This window comes from Ylistrum balloti, unplaced genomic scaffold (assembly GCF_031769215.1).
Source record: "Ylistrum balloti isolate Yb309-2 unplaced genomic scaffold, AGI_CSIRO_Ybal_v1 Utg370544, whole genome shotgun sequence".
NCBI lineage: Eukaryota > Metazoa > Mollusca > Bivalvia > Pectinida > Pectinidae > Ylistrum > Ylistrum balloti.
The window spans coordinates 413,163-428,830 of NW_026782345.1; the positions used below are offsets into that span (position 1 = coordinate 413,163).

Here is a 15,668-nt window from a genome sequence, read left to right on the forward strand (position 1 = left end):
AAATGATCTTCTTATCATATGTATCCTGACGTATTACCCAAGATGTCACTGACGGCCTTTTTTATGTATGCACTCGCCTATCACCTAGCCGTGCGGTGTTCGATTCCAGGACCGGACATGAAAAGGTAACGGGTCACCTGCCGGACCTTTGGGTTTTCACCTGGTACTCCGTTTTCCTTTCACAATAAGACCGTTCATGCTTACATCTGGGCCAACAAGAGTGATCAATATAAGATCAGATAACTTGTTTCGCAAATGTAGTAAAATACATTAAGATTATATATCAAATACACACAATACGTTTCCTTGCTACATGTATCTGTATTCACAGCTCCCCGCATGATATCACCACATTTATTATTTATTTCTTTTACATTCACCATTCCACTTGTAACAAAGAACAATTTGATATAGAATTTATTGATATTTACATCATAATTAATATCAAAATAGCATCATCCAACATGGATGCTATAACCAACATTTAACTACAGATGCCAGTCACAAGTAGGTCGCTGAAAATAGACCTCATCTATTCATGTACACATATTCATTGTACTATTTCAAATATGTTGTAATTGTATGGACAGTAAACTTAGAATCGGATGATTGAATATTTCTCTCCAAACCTCCACATCATGTCAAGAATTCAAAATTTTTCATTGTATACTTCCTCCTTACAACGCCAGACTTATCTACATTTTCGTTAACCATTCAAGAGTTCTATATTACAGCGTATTATCTGATCTCACTAGTACATCTAGTTATAAATCACAAGCACACATTACTCTGCCTACATCACAACGATGCTTTTTATGTATATGCGTTTATTTTTTTATCCTTGTAGTACAGTTGTTTTCAATTGAGGCAATACTGCGGCAATTCAATGATATCATTTGCAGGGAAACACTTAAGTATCAGATGTACATTCAAATCATATCTTGTGGACGCTTAGAAAATTGGGGAGACAGCAAAACGAGGCTAAATAAAATTACATCTTTTTTTTTCAGTTTTTGTAAATTCAATCCCAGATTAAAAATTGCTCTTTCTCGCGTTTACTGCCAAATAAATATCACATCTCAAGAATTCACTCGGAAAATAACAGAAATAATTCGCTGATCCTACATAATCCTGGTCTTAGCAAAAACACAGGTACACAGTACTTTTATTTCTAGTTTCGAATCCTTCTTTCGATGTCTACTTCTGATCAAAAATATATTAGGTCGGTAGCAGAATATATACTTTGCAAAATACTGTTGTGCTGTTAACTCAAGAAGTGAAATTAATGGCATGTGAATCCCTCCAAAGGGCTTTTGACCAACACTATCTTTTAAAAAAACATTCTAGAACATGTACTTGTTTTTTCTAAAGAGACACATTTTTTTATTATAAAATCTTTACATTAACTGTGATCGGTGGTACAAATATGGTGGTATGGTTGTATTTCGATATAAATACGTCCAAAGCAAAGATAAACATAGGACGAAGCTGGCGCGAGATCGGATTCACGTAAATGGTCAGTTGTACAATCCGGAGAAGGACACAAGCGACGGATTCGACAATGACTCATCTCGTTACTGAGTAGCTACCGGACGTCCTAAACGTTATGTGTACGCCTACATATAACCGGCCTGATTAATGAAGGCGGAAATCTCCTAGTTAGGGAAGTCCGACATTGTCGACTTTAGTTTGGTTAGCGATACTATCACTCTATCTACATTAATAGTGGTTTGGACCTCAATTTAGGAATTTTATACCGACCTACAACAAAACATTTTTGTCAGAGTGTTGGATTCCAAACACAGTCTAAAATATTTCTACAGAAGATTTAGAAAGAACAGGAAAACACTACACTCCAACTCCACATTTTGATAGTGTAGCAAACAAAGATGTAAGAATTGGCTCTTCATCTGAGTACGAAAACGAGGCTTATGATGAGGTAATATTTGAAGAGTTAAATTCGAATTTTTCAGTTGAAGAAATACTTTTTGCGATTAGAAATCTTTAACGTTGTAAATAACATGATTGTTTATTGACTGACCATATCATAACGGTTAAATGGTGTAAGTATTACAAACGTTGTTTAACAATATTATAAATGATGGATGTTTTGTGTCCGATAAGTCCCGTGTCGTTATTGTACCAGTTCATAAAAAGGTGCTCGCACAGATACTAACAATGTTGGTGGTATTAGTCTAATCAGTTGCCAATATTCACGACGTCTAAATAAGAGATAGCTACACGTTTGTACCAGTCATATCATTTATACTCAATTCGGATTCAGACTTGGTGTATGTACGGTCGACGCTATTTTTGCTTTACAAACGGTTACTTCAAAAACATTGTCGAGAAGAAACGTGTTTACTGTTGTTTTGTAGATTTTCGTAAGGCTTCCGTCGACGGAATGTGATACAAACTAAGTAGTCGTGGACTATTTCTATATACCGTTAAATCTTTATATAACTAATAAATGGAAAGGGTTTCCCAAATAATGCCGGTTTGATGCAAGGGAAAATTTCATCACCTTTAATATTTTCTTTGTATTTAAATGATAGCTTTATCCGGAATGATGCTTCTTATGTTTTCAGACTTTAGACTATTCTTTCTGTTGTATGCAGATGAGTTAGTATTATTTTTCGAATCAATTGAAGGACTTCAAGCCCTACTGAATAGTTTATTTTGTTTAAGTGGTAATTAGCACTTAATACAGAAAAAAACTTAAATTGTTTTTAGAAACGGGGGCAAAATAAAAACATGAAACATGAATTGATATAGGGGAAGTTATTTCAATCAACCTGTAACAGTATGATGTATAATGAAGTTGGGCGCCAGCCTCTGGCAAATACCAAATTGTTTAAGACGATTAAAGTCTGATAATTGTATATTAAAGGACAAAGGACGCATATACTTTTCTTTATATGGGAACATAGAACTAAACAAAGCTTGTATTTATGAAACAAAAGTTATTTGAATTTGAGTCTGGATATGTGTGGCAGGCAGCCAACACCATTGCTCTTTTGTCTAACAGTAAGCAAATAATTGACGATCCGACTAATCTAACTTCTCTACATATCACGAGTAAAGTACACACTTTGTCGTACAGAATGTTTACACAACTACAGAAGGATAATGATAACTAGACTGTCTGCTCCTAACTTAGTAATAGAATCTGGCACAGAAATGTTAACAGCCATTATAGGTGTAACATCTCAGCCAAGGTTCTTTAATTACGGACAGACGACACAACTCGTACAAATGGCGCCAATAAGCATGGACTGATTTTTTTATTTGGACCCTCTCGATAACATACATGTAAGTACAGGGTAATGGTCTAGCAGTACGAATGGATCTTGGAATTGACCAAGAACCGGAATCGGATCTATTATATCCGGAAGTGCTTATACTACTACACTTCACTCCCACCTCCGATTTCTGCGGTGTCTTGTATTTCAGGTACTGATGTCAAAATAGCACGTGGCGTGATCGGTTGACTTGTAGGTAAACTTGTGTCAACAACACTTTCAGTCTCCATCTTGATTGGTCCATCATTGATTATTTCCTCTCCCGACGACACGATATGATCGACATGTGCATACCGAATAATTGGTCCGACGCGCACTAAGTAGGTCAAGGGACCCAACTGTTTTACAATCTTCCCTGGAACCCATTTCTCCAGTCCTCCACGAAAATTCCTAACACGAACTGTCTGGTTCACCACAAATGATCTAACTTTCACTCGCCCTTTGTCGTGATGTTCCTTTTGCATCATCTGCTTACGACTAACTCTCCCCTTAAAATTAGGTTGTAAGAGCGAAAATTTGTTTCGGAGTTGTCTCTTCAAAAACAGATCCGCGGGAGACACGCCTGTTACTGAGTGAGGTGTTGACCAGTAATTCAACAAAAAGCTACTAACTCGATGCGCCATGGAATACTGTCCATCACCGTTCAAAACCTGTTTCCAGGAGTGCCCGCTTAAGGATTTGCACAGACCGCTCCGCTGCACCATTCGATGCGGGGTGGTACGGAGGTACAAGAGTATGTTTCACTCCTTTCTTAATCATGAACTGTTCAAATTCACTAGAAATGAACTGGAGTCCATTATCTGATACAATCTCCTTGGGGAGACCATACGATGAGAATGACCACCGCAATACCTCAATTAGGCCATCCATTTAATGTATAGCTGAGTACTTCGGAAAGGGTCCTTCCTCGTGTTTTCTCCGATGTCCTCAGATCTCACGGGTTGTTCATCAAATTGCGTAAACCGGTAAATGTCGGCTTCCTCAGATTTACCATCGGACTCAAACGGTAGGCGTGAAAACGCATCAGCGTTAGCGTGTTCTTCACCTTTACGATAGGCGATATCGTACTGATATGTCGATAGGAGTAACGCCCATCGTTGCATTCGTGCCGCGGCCGATGTAGGTACTCCAGTGGCTTGTGATTGGTCACTAACGTGAAGCGTCGACCGTACAAATATTTATGAAACTTTTTCACACCAAATATCAAACTCAATGACTCCTTCTCTATTTGGGCATAGTTTCTTTCACTTGGTGACAGCGTCCTCGAAGCAAATGCACTCGGTCGTTCCTCACCCTTCTCCGACACATGGGAGATAACCGCTCCTAAGCCGTATGCTGACGGTCGCAAGCCAATCGTAAGGGCTTGCCTGGATCACAATGCATAAGCACGCGATCACTGGTCAATAGGTCTTTGCACGTCTGAAAGTGGTAGAAAGGTTCCTCAAGTACTGTCCATAATAGTTAAGTAGCCCGAGAAAGAACTTAAGCTCGGACACATTTGTAGGGCTCGGGGCCTGTTTGCCTCTACCTTCGCTTCGGTTGGATGACTGCCTTCTTGGTCAATGATATGACCCATGTATTGAACGCGTTCTTGCAAGAACTTGCACTTGACTTTTCGGAGTCGAACATATTACACATCGAGCCGCTGTAGGACTTCAGCTAAGGTCGCAAGGTACTCTCTTTCTGTTGGTGCAGTAATCAAAATATCGTCGATCCGACACATAACATGTTTGAATCCCGTTAATATTTGATCCATCACGGACTGAAAGATGGCTGGCGCGGATGATACCCCAAATGGTAGGCGATGATATCAAAACAATGCCAAGTGTGAATTGATTGCTAAGTAATGTCCAGACATCTTGTCAAGAGTTAACTATTGATACGCCTGCGAGAAATCAAGTTTGGTAAACTTCTGTCCTCCCGCGAGCTGAGCAAACATATTGGGTAACGGATATTGCTGTTCATCAAGGCACTGATTAATGGTTACCTTAAAATCACAATATACGCGAATAGACTTGTCCGACTTGGGTACACCGACTAAAAGTGTCGCCCAATCACCTTGATCCACACGAGATATGATGCCCCCATTATGTAGCTTAGTAAGTTCCTTTCCCAATGGTTCCTTGAGAGCAAATAGAACGGGGCGAGCCTGACGAAAGATAGGCTGGGCTTCCGGTTTCATACGAATCCGTGCCTGCAAGTTATTGATAGTGCCTAAACCCTTTTCAGAATTGTTGTTTCATATTAATATTGTATAAATGGTTGATGACAGTGAAGAGGAGTCTGACAAATCCGACATTTAGCCTATGCTGGTATGTATAGTTTATATCAGGTTGTTTTATGGCTGCCACAATATATTGCTATATCGTTATCATGCAATTCACATCCCATATACTATCACATTGCAATGCAGATGCTGAAAATCGGATATTTTGTGTAGTTTGACATCATTGTCTCATTTATCGCCTTTAAAATTAACAAAATTATGCTCGGCGGTTCATCATATTTTACACTTACATTTAAAACCATTTTATAGCTTTCCTCTAGCATGCCTTATTTAGTATTGGCATTTTCCTTGATTATTATTTCTATTCTTGTGGGTAATAGACTAAAAGTTATGAACTTAAGTGACAATGACGTAAATTAATATATTGCAATATGTATTGGAATATTATCTTTGTCTATTACAATACATTGCAACTCATAAAAACCATATTGTGGCAGCTCTGATTTGTTTTATCTCTGCAGTAGCTTTGCATGTGAAGTAATTGTATGAAATTACATATTCCATTCTATCCTAACAATCACAACAGTTGATGGCCACACTTAATTTCCATTATATAGTTTGATTTCACGTGAATTGCTTATTGCTCAGAAATGACAGATTTCTGGTATATGCCAGCACAATGAATGATTATGTCTCCCCTTTGAATGAAGGGAGACATATTGTGTACGTACATTCTCCTGGTTCTGGTTCTTCAAATAATATTTTGTCCGGGTCATAAATCCTGAACCGTTAAAGGTATCATCATCAGGCTTGGTATGTATTGCCTTACCTAAAGAAGATGTGCATTGCACTACAAATAGGTCACTCTGACCTTGACCTTGAGATCAAAGGTAAAAATATTTTAATTTCTTGCTAGGAAGTTGAAACATGTTTTTTGCGTCAACACGAAAGAAAACAGGCACACCACCGTCAGTACAAAGGCAAGCTACACAGGCGTCAACACAAAAGAAAACAGACACCCCAGCGTCAGTACAAAGGCAAGCTACACAAGCGTCAACACGAAAGAAACCAGGTACCCCAGCGTCAGTACAAAGGCAAGCTACACAAGCGTCAACACAAAAGAAACCACCGTCAGTACAAAGGCAAGCTACACAAGCGTCAACACAAAAGAAACCACCGTCAGTACAAAGGCAAGCTACACAAGCGTCAACACAGATACCCCAGCGTCAGTACAAAGGCAAGCTACACAGGCGTCAACACAGATACCCCAGCGTCAGTACAAAGGCAAGCTACACAGGCGTCAACACAGATACCCCAGCGTCAGTACAAAGGCAAAAGTGTCTGTATAAAAACAACAGTTACCCAGCGTCAATAAAAAGACATCTGGTATCAGCGTAAAAATAAACTGTAGCACAGGTCAACAAAGGCGAAATCTCTCGGGTATCACCAAGCATGGATAAAACATACAGCGCAGATAAAGACAAAGGTAAGCCCAGCTAACAAAGACGACAGTTACCATACTGTCGCTACAAATGGACCACCTCAGTCTCCATAGAGAATGGTAAATTGTAAGCGTCAAGGACAAATAGTCAGAACATTAACTAAGTAAGAAAAGTCGCGAACTATGTACAAAAATAGATATAAAACCTTTAGAAACCAGAATCAATAGGCAGAGAAAGGTAGCACAGCGGTTTGTCTATGATAGTGAGGACATGTTACAATAACATTGCATCGCTGTTTTGTTTTTATATTCTGGGAATCCCATCACTTACGCAGATAAACTGGTTACCCAAAGCGTAATATCGAAAGATTAATACATTTTGGCTTGGAGAAGTACATCAATGTTGATGATACTGGTCCGCCAGTATCTGCCTCCTCGTCAATGATCCGAGAGTAGGTGTCACATCTGTCGTCAACCTTCGTGTACGAGAAGAACATATATCCCTCTTTGTTGTTACAATTGGCCGATCGACAGCTTTTGATTGACAGCGCGGTTTAGCCAATCAGATCGCGGGTAGTATTCGCCTCTTTGTTTACATTTCGCTACTCCGACATTCTCCGACAATGGTGATACGTTGCTGCTGGGGAACTTGCAACACCGATTTCGCTACCCCGAGCGATTATAGGGAGGTGTTGTGTTCATACCGTTTCCCAAATCTCAGATGAAGCATGAGAAGTGCAAATCTTGGCTCCGATTGTGCAGACGGCCTAAGTATCAACTTAACGAGGAGATCCTGTGGTGTCCTTCTAAAGGAAAGCATTTTTTATTTATGTCTGCTCAAAAGTGCGTAAATATTCACAGACTCACGTGTACAATATTGCAATGAACATCAGTATTTGTTTTTCACTCAAAATTTTGCTAGCATAAGTTTTATAATCCTCTCTCATGTGCTAATAAGCCGCATGTTAATGTGTGTATTTATAAACAAGCTTGATTTCGGACTGACCATTTTCGGATATTTATTGACTGAAGGGAAATGAAATTATCTGGACATGATTCTGCTCTTTTACAAAGTTTTACTTTGTGAATGGTCTGTGATAAAATGAATGTTTACTGCTATGGTTAAACAGTTGAAATAAAATCTTAAAGTCTTCCAATAAGGTATTAATATTCTTGATGAAAAAAACCCATTAACATGATACAAATAAAAAAAACCCCAAAAATTTAAGAATTTAATGCCAGTTTAGAAAGTAACCATTATATCAGTGATGTATCTTGGTGGCCAATTTATAAAGACTTTATATGACTGTAAAAGCAAACTTGTTTTGTTTGTTTCTTTGGGGTTTACCACTTCCTTCCCACTTGAAACAGAGGTGAAAGAAATTGCTGCTGCCGGGATTCAAACCCACCCGGCCCTCTGCACCCTTCTGGTCGTGGAGCCTATGCTCTACCAACTGAGCTAACCCTGCATGGCGACTGTTTTTATTTTTATTTCATTAATTCTGCTCCATAGAAAACAATAACAACAATTGAACTTTGTTTTGTTTTTAGTTATTAGCAAAAATGTAAAGAGGAAAAAAAACATAAACAGATTCAACATTGTGTGGTGTTTAAAGGGTATCTTCAGCGAAAAATTTTTTTTTATATATTAAAATATAGGTTACTGTGACCACTTTACAAGAAATAAAAATTTTCAAAGATGAACCGTAAAAGCGACATTGACTGTTAAAATGGCTAAATTATCGATTTCACGGAAACAGTTGAGTAAAAATCTGAAAACCCAATAAGTGACCAGTGACGTCACAGTATACCAAAAGAGACTGAAATCGACTCGATTTAACATGGCGAGTATAGGGAAATGAAAGTACGTGACTACTTAAATGGACTGTTTTAAGTCATTTAAGGAGGAAAGGGGCTAAAAAATATATATACATAATTTTAGGTTATTAAATTCCCTAACGACCGGTATATTTCTTTATTTAATTATTGCACTGCTACCACATATAAAATTAGTTTAAAAAGTAAAAAAAACCGTATCAGAAATACTCGTCTGAAAAACGGATCGTAGTAATGTGGCGACTTACTGGGTCCTGGCAATGTGCGTCAAATGAAAAAGACAGTTTTTACTCCTTCAATAACGGAAAGGGCTGTAATTCATAGATACAAATTTAGTATTTTGAATTCCCTATTGATTGGTATATATATTGAATAAATGCAGTGATTTGCCATGTTAACCTTATTTGAAAAGGAAAACCTCATAAATATTCGACTGAAAACGGGTATATCCCCAAATTGTTCCGCTGACTGGGGAAAACATGGCCACTGATTTCAACTGTATCATCGTCTCTTGTTTGGAAGGACGCTCGTTGAAAGTATGACCCAGACACGAAACCGTTTGCTTTTAATTTTTTCTTCAACGACACGTTAGAAGTATAATTAAGTCCGATATCATTGGGAATGACGTTCAATGCTGACGACACTTTGTTTGTCGGAGATGGTGAGAGTAGCCTCCCTTTATTTTCGGTAGGCGTGGTTATCTTTGCGTTGTCGATCGGCCAATTCATTACGCACATCTGAAATAAGTACAAACATATTGAGATTTTGTTGGTTTTCGTGTATTATTTTGTTGAACAATTGTATGGCAGCAACTTTGGAGTCTGTGCTTGTAACGAGTGTGATTAATGCTAACAGATTCATTTTAACTCGAGGCATTGATGATGTCTGCAATAGTTAACCACGCTAATCTACATACATATGTCGTCACGATCATGAAACAACCAATGACAATATGTAATACCTAATGGACAGGACAACTATCGATTTGACTATATACATACCTCTTCCTCGTTACACAGAGATATGATGTTGATATTAAGAGTATCAATGTTTAATAAAGTGAAGTACAATCAATATAAGGATATTTTCGAAGAAGCAGTGTTACCCATAAAAGTAATACGTTTTGGCAGTAATGAACATCGAAACATATGTTTAGGATCTTGGAAAGAAATAGAAAATAACGAAATCAAACAAATAAACGGAACAATAAATCAAATTCAAAATTTGTAAAACCATATGAACGACAGCAATATATACTTAAAGAATACTACCAAATGTTCGAGAAAACTACGTAATGTTTAATTCAATGAGGTAAATTAATGTCCATGTAAGTGTTGTCATTGTCTAAAATGAGAACAATATTACAGACAACGAAGTCACATACAAACGAGTAGGATGATACAAAATGTAATTTTGTTTGAAATTCTTCACACAAGTGATCAATTAATGATATAGGTAATTCACTTCAGAAATTACATACATATATATTTGATTCGGAACGTCTGCCAAAACATGTTTGCAGTGTGTTTGAGAAAGACCAAGAAATAAAACAAATGCGATTCCTTTCCCGTTTTCTGTAGTGTTAACACAAATCATAACTCCTTTGTTACAAGTTCTTTACCTTTTCTTTTAGAGAATTCATTGTGTTTCATCAAATACTCAAATTTGGTTTAAGTAACTTTACGCCACTAAATCCAATATTTGGAAACCTGATAATTCATGGAAGCTACGAGTACTCGATATGATATAATGACACCGTCGAAACAAATCGATGTGTTCACATTGGCAATACACATACCATCCACGTCAACTCAGCACGATCGAAGGCAATTAGTTTATCGTTGTTTATTAGGTTATATTTGGAATGTGGACCATTAAACTTAAAAAAGCAAAACAAACAAACAAAACCCAAACAAACAGACGAAAAAAAAAAAAAAAAACAGATGTGTTTATGAAACACTATCCCCCTGGTTGCAATGAATTTCTAAAGTGAGACTAATGTCTTTTTACTGCTTCCAAATGTAGATCAAAGGTCATGATAAAGGTCACATTGTCAAAACTGTCGGTACCAACGTAAAGGCCTTGTCACAAGGAACACACATGCCAAATATGAAAGCCATGCCTCTTACGATGCAACAGTTACGGACAAGGTTAAAGTTGACAACAGACAAACAGACAGCGCAAGCGAAATATGACCCCAATCTTTCGATGCGGGGACATAAAAAAAAAAGCAAGACCAAAACACACTGTTGGAAAGGGGAGCAACCACATGCATACCGTCACTTAATAATCTGACACGTGAGGAAAGACTAAAATAACTAATTCAAATTTGTCCGTAATAGGAGATCATAAAGAATGCCAGGTTCATCGGTTCAGCCTGGACGTTCTTTAATATGAGAAAACCTACTAGAGTCAAAGAGTCAGCTTAATGACAGGTAGAGGAAACCCCAGAAAGCTTTGCAGTAGTTATTCAGACTGAATAACACCAATCACTTCTGTAGTTATAGGGTAATAAACACAAAGAACTCTCTACAAAAGAAGATAAAACAACTCACCGCCCACCAATACCTTTAACTCTAGATTCAACAAGTTCTTTCTAAGCTAACACTCAGTGAACCAATGGCTTCAACAGAGCGAAGAAGAATACTACAAACCATGTGTAAGATATTTAACTTGAGGGTATGAGATACAGTGAAACTTTAACGTGGTGATACAACGTGTGTACATTGCATAATTCTAACAGTTTTCTTTTATCACTCTGGATTTTCGTCTATATCGCCTCGTAGGTTCAGGTTCATCGCATCAGTGACGTTACCTAGAAGAACGAATCAGCTGTATGACAAGTTTAATTCATTGTTTGGCTCTATCTGTATCTAATTCTATGCATTGAAAGGTGCTATTTGCTTATGTGTCTTTTGTACAATTTTATAGTGTGTATGTTATAACACTAAAACCAGTATTTAATATATGTTAACTGAAAGCCAAATAACAAATGGCCTTTGTACATATATAAAACCCCAATAATAGGTCTCCAGACAAGGTACTATTTATTACTAACATTATTATACTGAAACCAGAGACGTATATATCACATATATATAACATATATACGTCTCTGACTGAAACGAATAAGAAACGCAACTTCAAATCGTAGGTTTAATAAAATAATGTGGCAGTGTCAATTTTACTTTTATCTATTTATATATATTTTTATAAATGTACTTGTCCAACCGGTTTGTTTTGTCAGTGTATGTTCTAAGAATTTCTCACCTGTGTTTTGTTATGTAAATGTCTTGTCACGTGATTACATGCTTGTTCGTGCACCTGTATGTTCTGTATCGTTATTCACGCGCTGGACAGAGACATGGACAGTCGCAATTATATGTAGCTACGTACGGACGACTGTGGTGGCAAATATACATTTTAAAATAGGTCTTTTGGTGCGTCTAAATAAATGTATGAAAGGAATGAATCCAGCGTTATTTTATAAAACACTGTAGCATTGGAACCCGGCTACAATAATACTTGTGAGCATTATGTCTAAATTTCATATGTAATAGTTAATATTGAATATTGATGTAACATCCTCTAAATGTTTGGAGATTTTTAAGAAAAGGTCACTTCGCTAGAAGGTCATGATTGGTAGTACCCTACGTGAATCCAAGTTGAAATGGCAGCAGTTTTGAAACCGTGCCCTAATATCGTGTGTGTCCTCCTCGAACAGCTATAGCATCTCTAATTCTTCGTTGCATCGAGTTCATCAGGGCATTGACTGTCCGTATTGGAATGTTATTCCATTCTTGGACGAGTGCATTTGCTAACTGGGGGAGGGTATTTGGGGGGTTACGGCGATTGCGAATTCTTCCGTCTAGTTCATCCCACAAATGCTCGATTGGGGACAAATCGGGGCTATATGGAGGCCAATCTATAGGAACAATGTTTTGTGTCGCAAGAAAGCCTCTACAGACTCTTGCAACGTGTGGTCTCGCGTTATCTTGCTGCAAGGTTAGATGATGCTGCCTAACAAACGGCACAACATGGGGCCTAAGGATCTCATCCCGATAGCGTACGGCCGTTAAATTCCCATTGACTATCACCAAAGGTGTCTTCAAACCATGGGAGATTCCCGCCCAAACCATAACTGATCCACCCCCAAATCGGTCACGCTCCAAAACACAGGCGTCAGCAAAACGTTCGTTGACGGCCATCTGCTCGAAATAACGTGAATCGAGATTCATCGGTGAAGAGCATGGACCTCCAACGTCTCATAGGAAAACGTCTGGGCATATGTGCCGTCAACCATTGCATACGACGTGCTCGACGTTGCGGTGTTAGTGGTAAACCAACGTACTGTCGCCTTGCACGCAAATTAGCCTTACGCAGTTTGTTGATCACTGTTTGGGGATGAATCCGATGGTTATGATTACCAATCGTATTCCTTGCCGTTTCAGCAGCCGTTAACCTCCTGTTACGCAAGTGTGCCAGCCTAACAACCCGGTCTTGACGTCGCGACGTTACGCGTGGACGTCCTGATCTCGGCCGGTCATCGACTCTTCCTGTGGCGTTAAGACGTGAAACGAATCGACTAATAGTCGATTTGTGAACTCTGAAGTGTCGAGCGACGTGAAGTTGCGTGCTCCCTGCCGTAAGCATCGCGATAGCACGTCCTCTATCAACCTGTGATAACCGTGGCATAATTGTAAAAGGAATTATTGTTTGCAAAAGTATTGGCGATGATGTGTCTCGATGTTAGTGATAAATTGATACTGGTTTGAATGAAAAAGAATGCATATGTTTGTACAGGCACGGTTTTGTTTTTGATGTTTTTACCGCGCCGGATGTGCATAGGTTTCTCGTCACACCTGGTTGATTTTGAACATTGGTTAGGGTGATAGGCAGGGTGCACTTTTATTTCCGCGATTTTTATACAGCTATGTATATTTAATACAAAATTAATAACAATTTTCCAAGTTGCGTTTTTTTTTTCGTTTCAATATATATGACCGAAACTCAAAATCAAAATGATAGTTTGATCTCGAATGATCTATTACATTATGTTAGATAGATATTCACTATTAACTTATCTTTTCACCAGTTTCCAGGGATTATTTTAAAAATCTTATTTGCATAATAAGCGTTAAGCCTGGTAAGATCACCATAAATTCTATCTGATTCTACGTTTGATATGGTTGATAAGTTTCATTTGTTTGTTCTCAAAATCATTTTTCACTCGATAGATTATACATAATATATCAACAGAACGTCATTTCCAGACGGAAGTTTCATGTTTTGAAAAAAAAATGTTTTTATTCAATAGATATAATGATTCAATAAAATTGCACAACAGAAAAAGAAAAGCGAAAATACTTTAAAATACAAGCAGAGTTAGACACTGTAGAGCCAAACAATGAATTAAACTGCATCATTCAGCTGTTTCCTCCTTATGGGTTTAGGGCCTAAATTTTGACGCCAAAGAGGTGACAAGGGAACATACAAAATAATCGAGAGAAAAAAGGTCAAACCTAGAAAGGGAGGTGCCCTAGCACCATATTTCAATATATATTTCATAATTTCCATATATCTGATCATTTCAGAACAAAGTCAAGAACATGTGTATAATCTGAAGCATGGCACTATTCGAGTAAAAAAAAAAAACAAAAATAAAAAAACACGTTGCATATAAGTTTTAGAATAATATTGGCAATTCTTTTTTTAGTGTGAGAAACAGTATTTAGAAATATTCAAACTTTCCCACTGTTGCTTTGGTGACACTTAAGCGTATCTTTTTCGGTTAGTGTGTTCAATGTAATTTCCTTTTTGATCACTGTGTTTTTTTACCGTTTGATGGCCCTAATGACCTTTTATGTGTTGACGGGCCGTTAAGAATGTAGTAATAATAATAGTAAATTTTCGGTTGGTTTTTATTCTCGCCATACGCATATCTACCGTCTCCACACCGTTAGCTGACATCAGGACAATAACAGTAAATAGGCACACTATAAACACTGCTTGTTGTGTCTTAGTAAGTTGATGATCCGGTAAATAGCAGTACCGCTGATACAATCGTGAATTAAATGTGATCTCATGTTAAACGGTATGTTTGATCATCGGTCCGTCAAGTACAAAACAAAGCTAGATTAGCTATTTAGAATTTTAATGTAAAGCTAAGTCATCCTGATTCGGAATAAACATTCACTCTGTGTCCAAACCATTTTTTCTCAAACAACAAAATATTTTATAATTCACATTTCCACCGTAAAAACAACATATCTGACTACATTTCTCACATGTTACTGAGAAGGTTACAACTCCATGACTTACTAATGTACCCAAGTCCACATACTGATATCTTTACAGACAACACTCCAATTGTTTTAGACTGACGAGCCACCTACACGTGATCGTTGTGGAACCCTGCTTGCTTTGTGAGCTTTGTCTATGTATTATCGTACATAGGAATCAATGTCTAGTAAACTTCATTCATAGGGGATCTTAGGCCACGTGCAGACCACAACCTGGTCCAGAACTGTTTTAACAGTCCATGGTAAACTTGTTCATTTATCATGTAAAATGTCAATAGTATAGTTTTTATGGTTTCTTTGTTCTACAGGAAATTCTACGGCACTATATTCTAATGTTTTACGGCGGAATTGTTTTGTCCCGAGTTAGAAACGGCGCAGTGTCATAGTTACCGGTAAAATCCACAAAGTTGGAAGCAAACCGAGAATAGAAATGGTCGGGCATCCTGAAAAGTGGTATGTATTATTCATTTTAATACATTATGTCTCAGAAACGTTTAATGTTGTGTCTGTTGAACAAACCGTAGTGAGATTTGTGTTCCGAAATAATCTGAGCGATCAGT

General features: G+C 37.7%; 2 protein-coding genes across 2 annotated transcripts; both read right to left on the reverse strand.

Annotated features, from left to right (window-relative positions):
- Positions 1-3,406: 3,406 nt before the first annotated feature.
- On the reverse strand, positions 3,407-3,925 carry LOC132556082 (uncharacterized). Its single transcript, XM_060220471.1, has one exon. The coding sequence runs from the start codon at positions 3,923-3,925 to the stop codon at positions 3,407-3,409; it is 519 nt and encodes a 172-aa protein (XP_060076454.1).
- Positions 3,926-5,175: 1,250 nt separating this feature from the next.
- LOC132556083 (uncharacterized) lies at positions 5,176-5,484 on the reverse strand. The gene has a single exon (XM_060220472.1). It carries the CDS (start codon positions 5,482-5,484, stop codon positions 5,176-5,178), a length of 309 nt encoding a protein of 102 aa, XP_060076455.1.
- Between the last annotated feature and the right edge of the window lie 10,184 nt (positions 5,485-15,668).

What these genes read in the sequence shown, in the direction of transcription:
- LOC132556082 (XM_060220471.1), bottom strand. Translation starts at nt 3,925, where the DNA reads ATGGCGCATCGAGTTAGTAGCTTTTTGTTGAATTACTGGTCAACACCT.
- LOC132556083 (XM_060220472.1), bottom strand. Translation starts at nt 5,484, where the DNA reads ATGAAACCGGAAGCCCAGCCTATCTTTCGTCAGGCTCGCCCCGTTCTA.